Source organism: Beta vulgaris, chromosome 3 (genome assembly GCF_026745355.1).
Source record: "Beta vulgaris subsp. vulgaris cultivar EL10 chromosome 3, EL10.2, whole genome shotgun sequence".
Taxonomy (NCBI): domain Eukaryota; kingdom Viridiplantae; phylum Streptophyta; class Magnoliopsida; order Caryophyllales; family Amaranthaceae; genus Beta; species Beta vulgaris.
Window position 1 is genome coordinate 48,827,784 of NC_079204.1, and position 19,859 is coordinate 48,847,642.

The following is a 19,859-nucleotide window of genomic DNA, read 5'->3' on the forward strand; positions in this document are numbered from 1 at the left end:
CTATTGTAGATACCATTTGACCGTCAATTAATAAAATGTCTTCTTAAACAAATGTAAACCCTTCACTTTATCTAAAAAGAATTTTGACCATTGATTTATTTAAGTACCCAAAAAAAAAAGAAATATGTACACGTCTCCCTATTCAATTACAATAATAAAATTGTTTTACCTGATCAACAATCAATACTTTGATCAATAATACCTAACCAACAATAAGTTAAATAATCATCAGATCTGCGACTATATAGTATTACACTAATACCCTTTTCTTCCATCATGAAAGAAACTGATTTTTAGTGTAATAGATGTGCTATCTTCTCCATATTTTTCATAAAATTGATCTATAAACAAATCCGAGAAAGTAAGAACTTTAGGGATGCTATATTTTTTTTAGTAAAGATCATAATTTTAACTTAGTCATCTAATCGAATAAATAGACTACAACATTACGATGGCTATAATTTTATATAAGTTCATATCATGACTATAATTTATTAATACTTTAATACTTCCTCCGTTTCTTTTTACTTGCAACGGTTTGACTTTTACACTATTTACTGTAAGTCCTATTGACTATCAATCTAGAAATAATAGCAAACAATAATAGAATATCAAATAATAAAGCAGGAAAGAACACACCAGAAATTTTACGTGGAAACCCAAGAACTGGGAGAAAAACCACGAATCTGCACTAGGAATCGATGAATGTTTGATAGAGATTACAAAAGCACTCAAGAGCTCTCTCTAAAGCTTTTTCTCTCTCAAACTATGTGTTAAAGATGAAGAATAATGAATAAACATAATTAGGGTTTATATTTATACCCTCATTAATACCAAAAACCGGAAAAAATTAGGCTTTGCGGTTCGAACCCGCGGCCGGCTCGACAACCCGGGCGGACGAACCCGTCAGTTTTGTCAGTTCTTCGTAAAACGTCATAACTTTTCTCGTTTCTCACCGGAATTGGACGTATGACCTATCATTGGAAAGCTCTCGGAACAAGCTATCACCTCCACTTTGAATCACCTCAAAATCATTTATAGATTGAAAGATATGTCCATTCAAAGTTGGCCTTATGTCCCAAATGACGTTTTCCTTCTACGCAACCTCATCTCCACACCCATACACCTCCATGAGCTTCATATATCCATATACCCAACAATCTCCCACTTGGAGATAGGTGTAAGTGAAGAAAACTTCATACCTTCATCATCCTCTCATTCATCACACTCCAACACAACTCCCACTGCAAAAGCAATCTCTAGTTCGTGCCAAACCATGACATACATCAAGCATCCCATGACAACACATCTCCTCTACACCAAGGAAAATAAATTGAAGTTTGCACCAACTCCAATACAAAAGATATCAAAGTCTACACCGATTTGATTCTTAATCACTAACCTCCAAATCATTGCACCATCACTCCATGAACCTACACACCCTCCTACCCCGGAGGTCGGATCACCTTAGAGACAAGCACAACCAAATGAAGATCCCTTCCTCACAACTAAGAAAAGATAACACTTCCTCTCCAACCAAAGAAGCACATTGAAGTCTCATCAAACTTCAATAAAACAAATTACCACCTAAGCCAAAGAAGCTTCTCATTGTTCCAAAAACAAACTCACATTGCTCCCACTCGAACAATACACCCTTTGTTCCACTTAGGATTTCCGGCACTACATGCTTGTGTGCCGTCTTCACCTTGTTCGCTTACCGTGTTAATTTGCCACCGGGATACCGCTTCACCACGGTTCTCATCCCTTGGCCCACTATCGATAGTTTTCCGATCAAACGACACCTTACATGAAGTTCTCATCCCAATCCCGTCCCCTTCACTGTGCTCCCCATGGTGTAAAGTGTTCCAGTCCTTGTCCCACGAGCTATGATCATTGCTCCCTTGACAATTTTCCAAGAACCACCATCAAACACAACCTTGTAACCCGATGTAGCAAGTTGGGCTACGATATCAAGTTTTCTTCAACCTTGGGATAACTTGACATTCTTCAACTCCAACGAGCCACCATGAGTGAGTTTCACACTCACATCACCTTTCCCCATGACTTCCACTGCCTTGCCATCCGCAAGGTAGACCTTTTCAAGTTTTCCGGTTTGAAATTCCGAAACAACTCCTGCATGGTGAGGAATGATGAGAAGAACCCGAATCCAAGACCCATGATCCCGAGCACCCAACCAACTCTTCCTGATCATCCATGCTTACCATCAAAGCATCGGAATCGTACTCAGAAATCAAGTTAGTTGATGCTCTTCTTCATCATCACTTTCTTGAACCTTCTTCTTCCCTTTCCCATTCTCTTTCCTAGGACAATCTCTCTTTAAATGTCCTTCATTACCCACCCCCAGCAAGTAACACTACCCTGCCTTTTGACTTACTCCGGTCCCCCTTTGACTCCGATTTTCCCTGAAAGTTCCTCCCTTTTCCCCTCCCTCTACCTTCTGCACTGTATGCTCCAGATGATTCTCCACTCTCCTTCCTTCGAATGCTCTCACTCAAAATCAGATCACGGACAACATCATAAACCAATTTCTCTTTACCAGAGGAATTACTAACAGCAGTTACAACAGTTTCCCAAGCAGTAGGTAAAGAGGACAACAAAATTAGGGCTTTCACTTCATCCTCAAAGGCAATATTAACCGAAGATAACTGACTTATTAATGAATTAAATTCATTAATATGTTCAGCAGCAGAACTACCATTATTCATCTCTAAACCAAACAAACGGCGCATCAGATATACCTTATTCATTGCAGGGGTTTTCATACATATCTGACAGTGCTTTGATCAATCCAGCCGTTGTTTTGATATCCTTGACATTGAACGCCACAGTCCGAGCCAATGTCAAACGCACCACCGCTAGTGCCTGTCTGTCCAGTACTTTCCACTTAGCCTCCTCCATCTCAGCAGGCTTTTCAGACAAAGGTTGATACAGATTTTTCTGATATAAGATGTCCTCTATTTGCATCTTCCAATATCCAAAATCTGTCCCATCAAACTTCTCAATTCTAATCTTTGAATCCTCCATTGTTAATTATTCTAGATCTAGACAATAATCAAACCTAGCTCTTGATACCACTTGTAAGTTCTATTGACTATCAATCTAGAAATAATAGCAAACAATAATAGAATATCAAATAATAAAGCAGGAAAGAACACACCAGAAATTTTACGTGGAAACCCAAGAACTGGGAGAAAAACCACGAATCTGCACTAGGAATCGATGAATGTTTGATAGAGATTACAAAAGCACTCAAGAGCTCTCTCTAAAGCTTTTTCTCTCTCAAACTATGTGTTTAAAGATGAAGATAATAATAAACATAATTAGGGTTTATATTTATACCCTCATTAATACCAAAAACCGGAAAAAATTAGGCTTTGCGGTTCGACACCCCGCGGCCGCGCTCGACAACCCGCGGGCGGACAGAACCCGTCAGTTTTGTCAGTTCTTCGTAAAACCGTCATAACTTTCTCGTTTCTCACCGGAATTGGACGTATGACCTATCATTGGAAAGCTCTCGGAACAAGCTATCACCTCCACTTTGAATCACCTCAAAATCATTTATAGATTGAAAGATATGTCCATTCAAAGTTGGCCTTATGTCCCAAATGACGTTTTCCTTCTACGCAACCTCATCTCCACACCCATACACCTCCATGAGCTTCATATCATGCCATATACCCAACATTTACCAACTCTACTTAGTTTATATTTGGTGATTTATAGTTAAGGAAGAACTGTTGCAAGTAAAAAGAAACAGAGGAAATAGTTCATACAACGAAAAAATCACATTAATAATCCTAATTATGAACACTCTTTCAAAATTAATCCCAACCAAAGATTTTCCCATATAATCCATACTCTGAGGTGCATCTTCCTAAAACGATCCTAGCTGAGTGACCGATTACTTATTAAACAGGTAAATTTTGTAATTTTGTCATTTTAGCTAAAAGAAATTAAAATCATCACATCATTTCTCCCTCTTTGGCTCTCTTTCTTCTTCTACAACCCATAACCTCATTCACTTAACCACCACGGGACCAACCGGCCCGAAACCACCGAGCCCGAGAACATTTTGTCTGACCTTCTCTTACCACCCCCACCACTGAAACCATCTCTTACTAGCCACCTCCTCAAACCCCAACCTATCTTCCTCTACCCTATCAAAATTATGAAGGAGCGGAAAGAAATATCAAATATAATGGTGGTGGACTGGTGCCTTGCAAAGGAGGGAGAAAGAAGTGGTGGTGGATTGGTGGCTTGTGAAGGAGGGAGAAAGGGTGGCAGTGTTGTCCTGTTGGATGTGCGTAAGTTATTGGTATTGGTGGTAGTGACAACGATTGGGTGTGGGTTAGTGCTTGATAATGGTGGTTGCATGGGTGTTAAGAGGAAAGAGGGAGAAATGGAGAGAATAAGATATGAAAAAATTAAAAGAAAAAATAATGATAAATAATTCGTGAATTAAATTGCGCCATATAAGGCTATGTTTGGGAAAATTGATTGAAATGGAGCTGAAACTGATAAGGTCGCTGAAACTGATTAGGTAGTGGCTGAAACTGATTAGGTGCTGAAACTTTTAAGCTAGCTGATTACATAACCTGCTTGGTAATATTATTTATTACTGTAGCTGAAATGTCTTTTTAAATTTAAAAACATAAAAAGAAAATATCTTTTTAGGCTTAAAAAGATAAAAAGAAAATAATAATTATAAAAAATTTCAGCACCTGATCTCAGAAGTAGCTATATTTTACTCGCTCCAATTCAATTTCAGTCAAATTTTGAACTTAAATTTTATCTAAGTTCCTCCACCAAACACTACTAATCATATAAAGTGACTTAAAATTGTAACACCTTATCATTTAAGTCACCTGAAATGCTTCCCCAAACAAAGCCTAAGTGAGTTAAATTGCTAAATAGATAGTAACATGTAATGGATCAATTTAGGAAGACAATTAATATAGTTTGGATTATACTAGAATAATCCTTAGTTTAGATTAATTTTCGAAGAATGCATATAATTGGGACATTTGATGTGAATTATCCCTAAAAGAAAAGTATATGTAGAAATATAACCGAAAACACATATTCAGGTGGTAAGTATTTAGACTCATTCGAAGAAAAAAACCCTTACAATCTTAACTTATTTAGCAATAATAAATGTTGACTTACTTTCAGAAGATGAATAAAAGGTTTACTTATTCTTTACAATTTTGCCTTAATTAAAATATTACAATGACTACAATTTTATGATAGTCATTGTAGAGCTATCAATTATTCATTATTTCACTTGATGTTTTCCTTGTATTTTATTACTTCTACCATTTTGACTTTTTAAATTATATTTCACAAATTTTACTTTCACTATCTTGTATTATTTAAACATACGTAAGAAAAAATATAGCCATGTATGTAACTCATGTGGAATCTTGTTGGTTGAGCATTAGGCAATGCTCTAGTGGTGTTGGCATCACCTTCAATTTCAGAGATTTTGGGATTTAGTCTCACCCTTTGCAAGGAGAGATTCCCAATTTCCTCCTTCCTTGCAAGGAACTTCATCTTACCTTAAAAAAATATGAGATCTTGTTGGATTCCTCTTGATATATATCTTAAAAATATCAATTTTTTTATAATTTTTACTTTTACCTAACCTAGTTAAAGATATAATCATTCAAAATTGTGTATTAGATAAAAGTGTAAAGAACAAATGATAGAAGTAATGAAAAACAGAAGAAGTAGTATTATCACGTACAAGCACAAGATAATTTCAGAGGAGTCATAGTTTGATAGTAATAGTTATTTTTTGTCTTTCACTCCCTCCATCTTATTTTATAAGGCTTAAGAAATATTTTAAAAACAAACTTTGTGCATTGATTATTAGCAATCCATACTAATAAAATTATACATGAATTAATATTATGAAAATGTTTGTTTAGACAACGCTCATACTAAAATTTTATTTATTGTGTTATAAGAGATATTTATAGTTTAACAACTTTTTGAAGAAAAAATAAAAGTTGCATCCGCGTATTCTCATGTAGGATGACATTACGTTTCATATATATCACTGAGTCATATATGATTATAGTGCCTATTATCAACAAATTTGGCCTAAATATCATTACAAAAAAAGTCTTCTCTCAATTATTAAGTCCTTGAACTATTAAATATTAGATAAACTAAAGATATTGTATTAGTAGGGGGCGTGTTACATTGTCCTTGATGTATTATTAGCCTTCACTATTTCTAGATTGCTTTTGGGCTGTGGCTAAGTTACTCCTATGATATACTCTAGAACATAATTAATTATTGAACCAATTTTCATTGATTTTCCTATGAACTTAGGGGCCTTTGGTTCAGAAAAGGAAAAAGGATAGGATTTAAGAAATTAATTAAAGGGGAAAAGAAGGAGAATGGAAAGCTAAACTCCTAGATTTACTAGGTTGTTTGTTTCAAAATATCTAAGGAAAAACCTAATATATCACCACCCATTTACCACCAGCACCACCACCATACTTTCTCTAATCAATTAAATTGTCTTGTCGCTGACCCTTCCTCTCGTTTGCCGCCACCACCCCTCTTCACCTCTTACTCTCTTGCCCCTCCTCGCCCCCTTCCCAGGCCTCTTTTGTCGCCACCACTTTTCCCTAAAGGTAGTCTTCTTTTTTTCTTTCTTCTCTCTCTTGTGGATCTAGTGGTGTGGTGGTGTTTGTAGGAGGTCGACTGGGGTGGGTTTTCATGGTGGGTGGTGTGGGTTTTGCAGTTGGGTGGTTTTCGATGGGTTGTGGTGGATTTCAGGGGTGGTTGGCTGGTTTTCGAGTGTGTTGGGGTGGATTTTCGACGGTGGTGGAAGGATTTTGATGGATGGTGAGCTAGTGTCTGCTTGTAGATTTTCGGGGCTGGTGGACGAATTCGACATGTGGTTGATTGTGAAAGGGACAACTGAATCATAAGGTTAAGTTGATGGTTGAGACACTAGAAACAGTTTTATATCTATCACGCCCCCTCACGCAAGTACCCTTTGGGTTTGAAGTGTGGATGCAACACAAGCCTCCCTCATACCCAGCGCTAAATATACGACTTAGAATGGAGAGGTGGATGAGATTTGAACCCGTGCCTTTTATGTCACGCTGGCTCTGGTACCATGTCAAAGGACCAACTCAATTAAAGTTTAAGTTGATGTTTGGTGCCCTAGAAATAGTTTTATACTCTATTATTTGGTGATGGCCATGGTTGGAGTGGGGCAATATTGGCGGTTGGGGTGGGGTGGGATGATGTTAGTGGTTTGGCCAAAGGGGTGATTGTGGGTGGTACTAGTGGTTGGATCGACGGTTGGTTGGCTGGTCAAAGAGGTGGTCAGTGGTACTTCAAGGAAAGGATAAGTGAAAACTTAAGGGTGAGTATGATGGAGAAATAATGCAAAGGACTTCGAGGGTATTAATACGGTAAATAGAATCATTGAATTGAGCAAATAAACAAGGAATCAAGTAAGATGACCCCTTACTCTTTCATGAAGACCTCAACCAAACTCCCCCTTAATTAGGAAAAGGAGAAGATTAGAAGATCACCAGTATTCTAGAGAAAAGCGAATGTTAATAATAGTTGTGACTTTAAGTCTGAGTTTATTTTAATGATGATAAACACTTTGTGCTATAACATGTGATTTGTGTAATAGTGATGTAAGATAGTTATCAAGCTTGGATGTTTATGAAAGTTCAAAGTCTTGAAAAAATTGAAGCTTAGATCTAGTTATGTTCTTTAGTCATGAAATGTAATCAACTTGTTGAAATTTTATGCAAAGGCTAAAATGTGAAATTAGGATGATTAACTATTTTTTAGAGTTAGAAAAATAGGTAGTTATGTTAATTTCATGTTTTTGTATTTGAAAAATATAAAGGAGAGTTTTTATAAAAAGGAATTTGGAAAATCAATTCGAAAAGAAAATTTTTGATAAGATTTGGTGAAAAAAGAGTTTATGAAATCTGATTTTTGGTTGGAAAAAGATAAGTATGAAACCTTTATCATTAAAAGATAAAAAAAAAATCAGGTTTCTTAAACAAAACCTTTTCGATTTCTTTATAGTTTTTATTTCTTAACTTTAGGAGCAAAATTATTCAAAAAGATTATCATATTTTTTAGAGTAATATTTGATCAAAAAATAATCTGTATAAGCGATAACAATCAATTGTGAAAAACATGTTTTCTGAAAAAGATTATTTGTGAGTTTTTTGAGAGCTGAAAACGTATCCACATAGTCTAAGCATAGCACAAAGTTCCAGTAAGCTGAAAGTACTTTATAACAATTGTAACATTCTTCAATCTGCTTATCTAAGAAGCACACTTGTGAGGACTAAATCTTTCTGTTATTCTATCATTTTAAAGAATAGCAACACTTAAAGTTAGGTGTTAAGAAGCACTACTAGAGTTAGTAGTGGGGGGATCATATTGTATAAAAAGAGTGACATTTTGAGATTCAATTAAAAAAAATCGGTAGGGTAGATGTAGATTTTAGAGGTGAGATTGAACCATGTTAAAATCCCATGTCTCATTTTTTTATTTCCTTACTTTTTGTTTTCAAGAATTCATTAATTTGTTCCTTAGCATGCTTTGCATGCATTACCAGCCAATGTGCTGGTAGTTCCTACAAGGCTAGTAGCCTTTGTAGGGGTTAGCCTTTGGGCTGACTTAATTTCCCAATCAAAAAAAGAATTCATTAATTTGAGCAAAAATATTAAAAACGAATCTGCAAGAATTAAACACTGTGTTATAGTTTTATTTTGGGAAAATCGAATAAATTTTGTCACTCAATTCAAACCTCCTTTTATTAAATATCACCCCATACTCCAACAATAGGAACAAAAAGTAATTGCCTTTTATAGTTACTGAAGTGGTTTTCTCCAATATATTTACAGCATTACATTAATTGTACCTTCATAGTTTCACTTCAATACATTACAAATTGATAAAGTGGAACCTACTATATAAATTACTCTCATCCACACTATATGACAAATGTCGGACTTCTTGCAAAACACCAAAAAATAAAGACTTGACTATAACATTAGAAAACATAATTTAGCTCTTACCATTGACGATTGAACACTCCATTGCAATATCAATTGCAGATTTTTGGAAGCCCACCACAGTAACTTGCTTCCCCTTAACCAAATTTTTTGCACTTTCAAAATCCATAGCTGAATAATCTATAGAATGCAACGTTTCCCCTGCAAAGACCTCTGACCCTTTGCCTGAGGGGAACTCTGGTATGTTTGGTACATCACTGAATCGTCCCAGACATAAAATCACAAAATCTACTCGAATTATCTGTGTCATTATTCTAATCAATCAATAATACAGAAAAAAGTGCGTTGGTAGCGAGTGCATATTGATATGTACTAACATAAATATAATGTTGGGTGCAAGACTAATACAATAATAAATTAATAATAACAATAATTAGTAAAAAATTATAATATTAGATATATATAGATTGACATAAGGGAAAAAGATTTTGGTACATAGAGAGGTGCATAAATGTGCTATGTCAAAATTTAAAAATTTAGAAAATTTTGTAAAAGTACCTTTGAACTTTTAGAGGATGCACAAGGTAACCTTGTTTTTTAAAGTTGCACCAACTATTCCTAAATTTCCAACAACTCGACTACAAATCCTTAATGAATATCAAGATTTAAGGAATGTCGCTAATTAAGTGAATTCGGGATTTGGGTCACAATTTTTTTCTCTGAATAGTCAAGACCCTTTCGGTTCAGTTTTGGGTTAGATTTCAAATTGGGTCGATTTGTGACCAGTCTAGTTGGAAATCAATACTTTTTCTGTAAGACTAATGAAATTTTCATCTAATATATAACTAAGGATTACTCAATTAGAATAATACAAACTTTAGCCACTTCGCCCGTAATAACAAAGACTTTCGATTATTATTTAATATTTCACACTTTTATACCACAATTCCTAAAGTACGTAAAAATCGAATTGATATAATAAACAGGTTAACTGGGACACGTGTCACTATTTCATTGGTTGGCTTATTAATTTTTACGGGTTTTTCACCAAATACCCCTGATAAAAAAATTTATTCACCAAATACCCCAACTTTTTTCAAAATTCACCAGATACCCCTAACTTTTAAAAAAATTCACCAGATACCCCAAAAGTTCACGGACGTTAGTCAGTGTTAGTGTTTATTTACAAATTTGCCCTAACTCAACCTAATTAGCCCTAAGTCAGCCTAATTAACCCTAAGTCAACCTAACTAACCCTAACCCACCACCCCACTTCTTCCCCCCACCACACCCAGCACCCCCCCGCACCACCAATTCCCCTTTTCCCCACCCCCGCAGCCCCCTCCCCTTCCCCTGCAACCGCCGCACAACCCCCCTCCCATCCCCTTCCTCCGCAAACGTCGCCCAACCCCCTCCCCTCCCCTTCCCCTGCAAACGCCGCCCAACCCCCTCCCATCCCCTTCCCCCGCAAACGCCGCCAACCCCCTCTGAAATGAAAAAAAAATCGACTGTGGGGGTTTTAAAGGTGCGTGAAAGGACGGAGAGGGGAGGGGGTTGCGCAACGGTTGCGGGGGAAGGGGAGGGGAGGGGCGGCACGACTGCAGGGGAAGGGGAGGGTAGGGGCGGCACGACTGCAGGGCAAGGGGGTGGTAGGGGTGGCGCGACAGGCGGGGAAGGGGAGGGGACTACGCGACTATAGGGGAATGGGAGGGGAGGGGGCGGCGCGACTGGCTGGGAAGGGGAGGGGGTTGGGTGGTGGGGGCTTGTAGCTGGTGGGGCTGGGGTTGTTGGGGTGGTGGGTTTGGGAGATAGATAGGGGTTAGGTTAGTTAGGTTTTTAGGATTTTTAGGTTAATTAGAGTTCTTTAGGGTTAATTAAAGTTAATTAACACTAATGATTAACGGAGTTAACCGTCGTTAGTCATTAAGGGCATTATTTGTCATTTTTTAAAAAATTTGGGGTATTTAGTGAATTTTTTTAAAAGTTAGGGGTATCTGGTGAATTTTGAAAACAGCTGGGGTATTTAGTGAATAAATTTTTTTGTCAGGGGTATTTGGTGAAAAAACCGTAATTTTTATTTAAGTAAAAAAATTTTAAAAAAAAATCTATATTTTTCTCTTCCTCCACAACACGCCACCACCCAAAAATTGTTTATCTCCCTTTCTCCTCCCCCTCAATCTCTCCGTAGTCCACGAAACCACCTCCTAACCCCCACCCCCACCCCTAAGCCACCCTCCCTATCCCATCACAACCTCCCCAAACCCTCCTCTCCCTACTCTTTCTCTCTCTCCTAAATCAATGCCCTGGAATCGTTTCTCTTTCTTCCTAAAAAAGTCTGATATCCCGTTCCAAAATTATTTATTTCGGGGAAATATCAAAAAATTTTATTCAAATCCCAGAAATTATTTGGGGAAATGATGGGATTTCGAAGGGAAGAACACATAGCTAAAAAGGAGAGGAAATAATGGATGCCAAGTGATGGTGGGTGGGAAATGAGAAGAGATAGAATGTAATTAGGGAGTGTTTGGTTCATATGATTTCGGTGTGAGCGAGGTATGAGTTTAGAATAAGCAAAACTCATACCTAGTGTTTGTTTAGTAAATTGATAGATTTAAAACCCATTTCTCAAACTCATAAGTAGGGGTGTAAGTTATTTGGTTAAAAACCGAAAACCAAACCAAACCAAACCGAATTAGTAATTTGGTTTGGTTTTTTTTTGAAATTCGGTTTGGTTTGGATTCAAAAAAATTATTTTTTCGGTTTTTCGGTTTGGATTGGTTTTGGTTTTGGAAAACCGAAAAAACCGAATTATTCTCTATTATTTTTTTGTGTTTCTTTTTTTTTAATATTAATTACGAAAATACAAAAATATTGTCACTTAAAATACAAATTATCAGAAAGTTTGGTTAAAATTCGGTTTGTTTTTATCTTGGTTTGATTTAATTTCATTTCGGTTTGGTTTGGATTTTGGAATATGAAAAAAATTGGTTTGTTTTGGTTTGGATTTTGAAAGATAAAAAAATTCGGTTTGGTTTGGTTTGGTTTGGTTTTTGGTTTCATATTTTGGTTTGGTTTGGTTTGGATTGAGTCGAATTTCGGTTTGGATTTGGTTTGGAAATTTCAAAACCGAATTTATTTCGGTTTGGTTTCGTTTTGACCTAAAACCAAACCAAAAACCGAACTTACACCCCTACTCATAAGATAAGGGGTTTAGAAATCCAAGAGGGGTGGAGGTGGGTATGACTCATACCAATACCTCTAGGTATCAAATAGAAGAAATAATTTCATTCTCAAATAAAACTGAATACATGGTATTAGGTATCAAGTTTCAAACCTATACCACTTTGGTTTCATCCCTGTCTCCAAATCCATACCACTATATGAACCAAACGCCTTCTTAGTGGGATTAGAGGATTATTGAGGAAGAGTTCATTTGATCAATGTATATAGTGGGGTTTCTCACCCATAAAAAGTAATTATTGGGCTTAATAGGATTTGTTTGTGAAGTCAGAAAACTGAAAATATTATTTAGGACGCTGATGATTAATTGCTTTCCAACTCTCAATTATTTGGGTTTGGTAATTGCTGGTGTAGATGCTAGAGTTTTTTGGTGGCAAAAGAAGGAGAAGGATGGGTGAAAAGGGGTGGTTGTTGTTAATTAGTCATTAGAGTCGGAGGAGACGAGGGTTTCTTCTTCGAGTTCGGGTGGGGGGATGGGGTCATGGAGCAATGAATGGTTTCATCCTTTCAGGTGGTTAGGGGAAAATACAGAGAGAAAAAGAGGAGTTAGGGGTACTGGGGGATACTAGTGGTGAGGATTCGTGGAAGGCAACAACAAGGGGGTGGGATGGGGTGGGGGTATTGGTGGTGAGGGAAGAAATAAAAGAGGAAGGAGTTGCCTACTGGTTGTGCTTTTGGGGGATAGTTTCTGGGTGGGGGAGGGGCTTGGGGAGGCTTGGGGCGATTTTAAGTAATTTCAGAACGATGGTCGATGTTTAACAATTCTCTTTGTTTATTTGCAACACTTTCCTAAAAGAAAAATAATTAATTTCTACTTTTGCTTTTCCTTTCTCTCTACCTCTCTCCAATCACATGGGGCATTCTCTTCTTTTCCTCTCTACCTCTCTCCTACCCAAATTTTGCATTGGAATTGATGGAAAAAAAAAGTGTTGCAAGTAAAAAAAAAACGGAGGAAGTATATGTATCAATCCCCTACTACTAGGATCCTAGTTTCTCACCCTAGTGATGTATCACTTTAACAACTAAATCTAATGGTCGTCTGAACTCTAATATTTGGATTGGGGGTAATGGATTTTGGTCCAACCACCTTAATAAAAATGAAGGTGAGTTGAGAAGGGATGGGGGAAAGAAGTTACTATTGTTGGAGTATGTCCTACGATTAAGTGCAGAACTCAATTAATTAATAATAACGTTATAAATATTTATATGAATTGGAATATAATTTGGGTAGTCATGAGGCTTTGTTAGAAGCAAATCTTGACTTGTAATATTAATAAATGATTAATATTTATTGTTAAGCTGATTTGGACCCATAGGGTCACACCTAAAGTACAATGTTGATTAATTATTGTAAAAGACACTAATATTATGTGATAATGTCGATATAGAATTTCGCATATAAGGAATGAATTTATTATTTGGTATAGTAAAAATATCAATTATGGAATAATTATTGATATATGTTCTTTATCTATTGCAACAATGACTACTTGTGATAGTTTCATATCTATTGCAACAATGTTATATTTGGTTAAAAAAAGTAATTTTAGTTGATAATATTATCCTTGTTTTACCTTACTAAAACTATCATTAATTACCCACCAACTAATTAGTTGACAATATTACCCTTACTTTAACTTACTAAAACTACCATTAATTACACACCAACTAATTAGTTGACAATATTACCCTTATTTTACCTTACTGATTTTTTATTTTCTTGATAACCATGTCCAACCTTATTATATTGTTGCAATAGATAAAGAATGGAAGAAATATATATCAATCATTGATTGATATTTTCTAAATGGAAGGAATTAAGTCTTTCATGATTCACCACTATGCTCAATCAAAAGGTTAGATTGGTGTTATTTAGGGTCTGTTCTCCCCAACTTATTTCAGTTCGGTTCAGTTCAACTCCAATCAGTTCAGTTCAGCTCCATTCTTTTATAACCATTTTGTTAAATTTTATTATTATGTTGGTATAATTTATTTTACTAATTACTCTTATTATTATTATTTATTTTCATATCATTACTATTAAGTATCATTATTATTATTATTATTATTATTATTATTATTATTATTATTATTATTATTATTATTATTATTATTATTATTATTATTATTGTTGTTGTTGTTGTTGTTGTTGTTGTTGTTTCTATATGTTATTTTGTTTATTATAGCTTTGCTCATTATTATTACTATTATTATTAGGAGGAACATGGTTTAGGTCAAAGTACAAATAAACCCACGTTTTTTAGCCCATAAACCAATCAAATCGCGTCAAGACGGTTTATGATGTAATTTTCGCGGTCCAACCCAATCATTATTTTTATTACTAAATATTATTATATTATTAAATCTAATTATTAAAATAGTAATATTAATTTACTTCTTAGATATTATTGTTATTATATATCATCATCAAGTATTAATATATTAATTCAAATAATGTAAAATAATTATTATTAATTATCATTATTATCATGAATTATTATTATTATTAATTTATGATTATTAATATTATTTATTTATAACTATCATTTAAAAATATCCAAAATACTATCATTATTATTATTCATTATTATTACTTATCATTATAATAATTATTTAATATTCATATTATTATTGTTTAAATATTATTTATATATTTATTACATTCAATTTAATTCAATTCAATTCAATTCAATTCAATTCAATTCAATTCAATCCAATTCAATTCAGTTCAGTTCAGTTCAGTTCAGCTCCAATCAGTTCGATTCAGCTATTTTATACCGAAGAGAACTGGCCCTTAATTTGAAAGAATTAGGTACTTGCCATAAGCATGCTTTGGACGTGTATAAGAAGTGATCTTCCACCTATATATTGTTTTACTTCTTACTGTGAGCATCTATCCTTTTTGAGTTGAAAACTTTGTTCCTCTTTTGCAAAATCAAAGATTCATAAAAACAAGTAGTTGTTTTAAGTAGAGCTAGTTCATGGACGGGACGGCTCGCTAAGCCCTCTCAACCCGGCCCGTTAAAGTTGTGGACTTAAACAACAAATTAACTTGGAAAAAATTTTAAATGGACGGGCCAAGCCCAACCTGTTAATATTAATGCATGGATATGTACAACTTCAAATATATTCCGTCAAAATAAAAACCTAAAATATATTACGGGCAATCCCCCCATCCCATTTACTCATTTTTTTGAATTTTATTTTCTTTTATTTTGTTTAACTTTTTTTAATCTTTTACCGGATTTATCGTCTAATTTTCAATTTGTTTCATTATTTACTCTATATTTTTTTTATTACAAATTTAAATTTATTATAAATGTTTTTGTCAATTATACTTGTGAGATGTCTTCTATATCTGTGTAATTTTTTTACTTTTGAATTGGGTTTGTAGAAAAAACAAAGGACATTTTTATTTTTGTTAAGTTATTTATGTATGTATAAATATTGAAGGATAGGTTTTAAAATTTCAACATTATAAGGACAATTTAGTAATTTTATAGAGGACACCCATAGCCTCCTTCCTTCCCTTATGTAGTATAACAATTTATGCACGCGGTGCGTGCTTCACTTTTTTAGAACGCCGTAATTTATAACTTTTTTGGGCATAAACAAAGGTAAAATTTGAACATTTGACATGTTTTTTGGGCTAGCTAATTTTGTTGCTTTAGCCTATACTACTGTTTTTTTGGAGTATCACTTAACCAAACCCGTCTTTTATCATTTATTTTATTTATACTTTCTTTAAGATTTTTAAAATTAAAACTCATGAGCGATAGAAGAATGTTAGCAGATTTATTAAGGATTTTTTATATTCTTATCAACAAAGTATTTTGTTTTAATTAATTCATTTCACTTTGTTAATTGATTATATTTTGCTTTTTGATTTACTACTTGATTGTGTATTGATTGATCAAATAATATTTGATTGATATAAATTCTTTTGTTAATTTTTTATGCTATATTTGAGTTTGATTATCTTTCATCTTTTTTTGGTAGAGTAGTTGATTTAGTTAGGGGTAATTAAGTAATTTTTTTGGAGACACCATAGCTCTCCTTTCCTTACATAATAGAGATATATATATGCACTTAATAAAGAAAGTACTCCCTTCGTCCCATTATATAAGTCCCCTTTCCTTTTAAAGTGTCCCAAAATATAAGTCTTGTTTCTATTTTCAATCAATAATTATACCCAAAATACCCTTATGAAAATAATTTAACTCCCAAAAAATTCTCATAATTTCAGCTTCCAATGCACCATTATTCATGAGAAAATAGAATCTCGTAACCCATTAAACTCCTCTACACATTAAACTATGCAATTAATGTTAAGTTTTTATTTTTTTGTTAAAAAGAAAAAAAAAACAATGTAAGTGTTTCCCAATAAAAATGAATCTTTTTATGTAAATAAAACAAGATTCTAATTTACCTTAATTCGCGTGTAAAAACAGAATCAAGACGTATATTATGGGACGGAGGGAGTAGTAAGAAAGTTCAAGTCCAATGTCTGAGCAAAAATATTTAAGGAAGCTTTTTTTAAAGGAAAAATTGGTAAACTAGTAATAATACCTCAACAGGCTCAACTGATTGGTTGTGAAGATCTTGGGCAGTAACAGCCCATTTGCCCGTATTGCCAAAGGGGTCACCGTTGCCACCCCAAAGCCAGGGCCGGTTCTGAGGGTAGGCAAGGAGTGCCACCGCCCAGGGCCCATGATCGTGTGGGGCCCAAAAAAAGAAATTAACTATGACCAACTAAATAAAAATTGATACACTTTTTGAATATTTAGTGAAATTTGTGCAATTTTTGTGCTTATCATGTGCAATTTTTAATAATATTATGTGCTTATTTTTTATTGGTATCACTAACAAAATATAGATTATAGTTTTAGGTACGAAGGTTTTAATTATATGACCTATAAAATATTAGGATCGACTCATATAGGGGCCTTTATTTTTAGATCCGCCTAGGGCCCAAAAATTATCAGGAACGGCCCTGCCCAAAGCGTCCAAGATTGGACCTCTTCATCAGATGCACCTTCATACTTAATACTCACCACTCTGGTGCTAAATCTGATGTGCTTAACCAAATCAAAATGATTAGCGTAAGATTTAAGATAATCAATAACTTGGGTATGGTCAGGGAAATCTGTTACCACTGAAGAAGGCCAAGGAAAATCAGAAAATTGATAAAGTGGTTTAGGAGTTTGTAGCTTAGTAGTTTCTAAAGTTTTGGACCAAACACCACCAATGGTGCTTCGTGACTCAAAAACTATGGGATGGTAACCCTTAGAAAGGGCATATTTGCATGCTAATAGACCACTAATACCTGCTCCTATAATCCCCACTTTCCTCTCCATTGCGCGTCTAATCTAACTACTTAACAACTCAAGTTCTCAAACTGAAGGCCTTTGATATATATAACTATATAAGATGTCATTCATTCCTTCCATGATAGTTTTGGACTTTTTAAGTTGACTTTTTGAATCTTTACTTACGCTCCACTAATTATTCTTAACTACTAATATTTAGTACAATCTAAATAAAAAAAATTAAATGGGAGTATACTTTAAGTGCCCTCGGTTTACTTTAATTTTTTTTTATCAATATCAATATAAGTTACGAAGGCAGTACAAAGAAGGGCAAAGAAAATTCGAACATGTGACCTATCATTCACAGCGCCTCAATTTTAACCACTAAGCCAAGACATCCTTGGTTAATTTACTATACTAATTAATATACGGCCAATTAAGTGTGCCGCATGAGTTGATCGGTCTGAATTCTGAAATAACATACAACTATAACACATTTTGGTAATAAGTTTTTTTGTTGAGTAAGAGGGGAAGAACCCCAAACTAGAGAAACACAGCCTTACATAAACAAACTAAAAGGGAAAAAGAAAGTAGACCAAATTAAAGGAAAAAAAAAGACACATAAAATAATAGAGAATATATTTAGGATAATATTTTCTCATTTGTTTTAGATATATTTGTATTATATATATATATATATATATATATATATATAATTTGGATTCCTAACATGGTTAGCATTATTATTTTGTAAACACTATATATATTGATTAATGGAAATACTTCAAGATTACGGAGTTTTACACAATCTAGCATGATATCTTAGCTTTAGGTTTACGCCAAAAAAAACTTCCTGCACCTCTTATTTAAGCCGCTGCGGGAACCACCGGCAAGCACCTCAAAAATCGAACCCCCTCCCCATGAATTCCATCATGCACTTTCCTTCACTAACATCAAAAATTGCATTTATTTGATTCTTGATCATGAGAAAGTATAATATTCAAATTGGGTTGAGTTATTTGAGTGTCATGCTTAAGAGTGTGCACAAACCACTCCGGGCCAAAATTTGGATCGGACTGAAGATTCCGGTCCGCCGAATATCAGGATTCCGGTCCACCGGTTCGAACCTGTTTGACCGGAATTTCTGTTATTTTAGTAAAAAAAATTTATATGTTAAAGAAAAATTAAAAGGTAGAAAGTTAAAAACTTGAAAATCAACTATTTATTCTTTTAGGATTATTACTATTAAAATTATTAATTTTTAATGCATATAATTTATAAAAGTATTTAAACATTTTTTTTGAAAAAAATTCCGGTTCGAGAGGTCTAGGACCGAACCGGACCGGAAAAATTATGTTTCAGACCGCACCGAACCGGAATTTTTCCGGTCCCGTCCCGGTCCAAGAAAATCCCGGATTTCGGTCCACTAGTCCAGCCGATTCCGGCCTGGGACTGGACCGGTGCACACCCTCAGACTCATGCTCATGCCTTTACAAATGAATCCAAAACACAAACGCCCTACTGACATGTCTGTTGAGTTATGGGCCCATCATGATTCCATCGTCAAGCAATGGATTTATGGCACTATATATTTTTACAGATCTATTACAATCAGTTCTTTATCGTGGTGATTCTGCACAGGAACTTTGGGACAAGTTGAAAGCTATTATATTTTCACAATAACAGACAAACTCTGGCCGTCTATCTTGAAAATCAATTCAATACTCGTCACTTGTACAATTTCTCTGATGTTTCTTCTTATTGCACGCAGTTAAAGAAAAAGTAAAGACCAACTTGCCAATCTTGATCAACTAGTTTCAGAGCAAAAATTGGCTCTAAGGCTTGCTTTAGGTCTCATTTACACTGATTGTGATGTTGTAGCTACGATGATACAACAAACCGAGTCGTTACCTTTGCTTGAGTTCGAACACTCTCGTCGTGCTCAAGATTCAGCACCATAAATTTCTTTGTTTGTGGCTAAAAGCACACCGGCTGCCCAACAAATCACCATCGTACCACCACACTAGCCACCTCAGTCAGGCCAACGAGGGGTAGTGGGCATGGGCGCGGCAGAGAGGGGCGTCAAGACTGAGGCAGAGGCCGTCGTGACCGTGGGCGCAGTGATCACTGATCAGTAACCCCAGTAGTTTGCCCAACAGATCGAGCTCGACTAATGCACCTGTGGCATGGCCTCCAGGCCCAGTACAGTCCAGCATGATTCTCCCGTGTGGGGTTGGGATCCTAGCCCAGCATCGTACCCCTAGCAGTTTCG

At 35.1% G+C, this 19,859-nt stretch overlaps 1 protein-coding gene across 1 annotated transcript in view; it reads right to left on the reverse strand.

The window, feature by feature from the left end:
• Positions 1-17,635, reverse strand: part of LOC104889335 (probable flavin-containing monooxygenase 1) — a 47,259-nt gene extending 29,624 nt beyond the window's left edge. The window contains exons 1-3 of the mRNA XM_057393142.1: positions 17,297-17,635; positions 16,854-16,952; positions 9,102-9,339 (exon numbers count right to left, since the gene is read on the reverse strand). Of these exons, the coding sequence (XP_057249125.1) occupies positions 9,102-9,339; positions 16,854-16,952; positions 17,297-17,635 (676 nt within the window). The remainder of the gene's footprint in view (positions 1-9,101; positions 9,340-16,853; positions 16,953-17,296) is intronic.
• Positions 17,636-19,859: the final 2,224 nt, after the last annotated feature.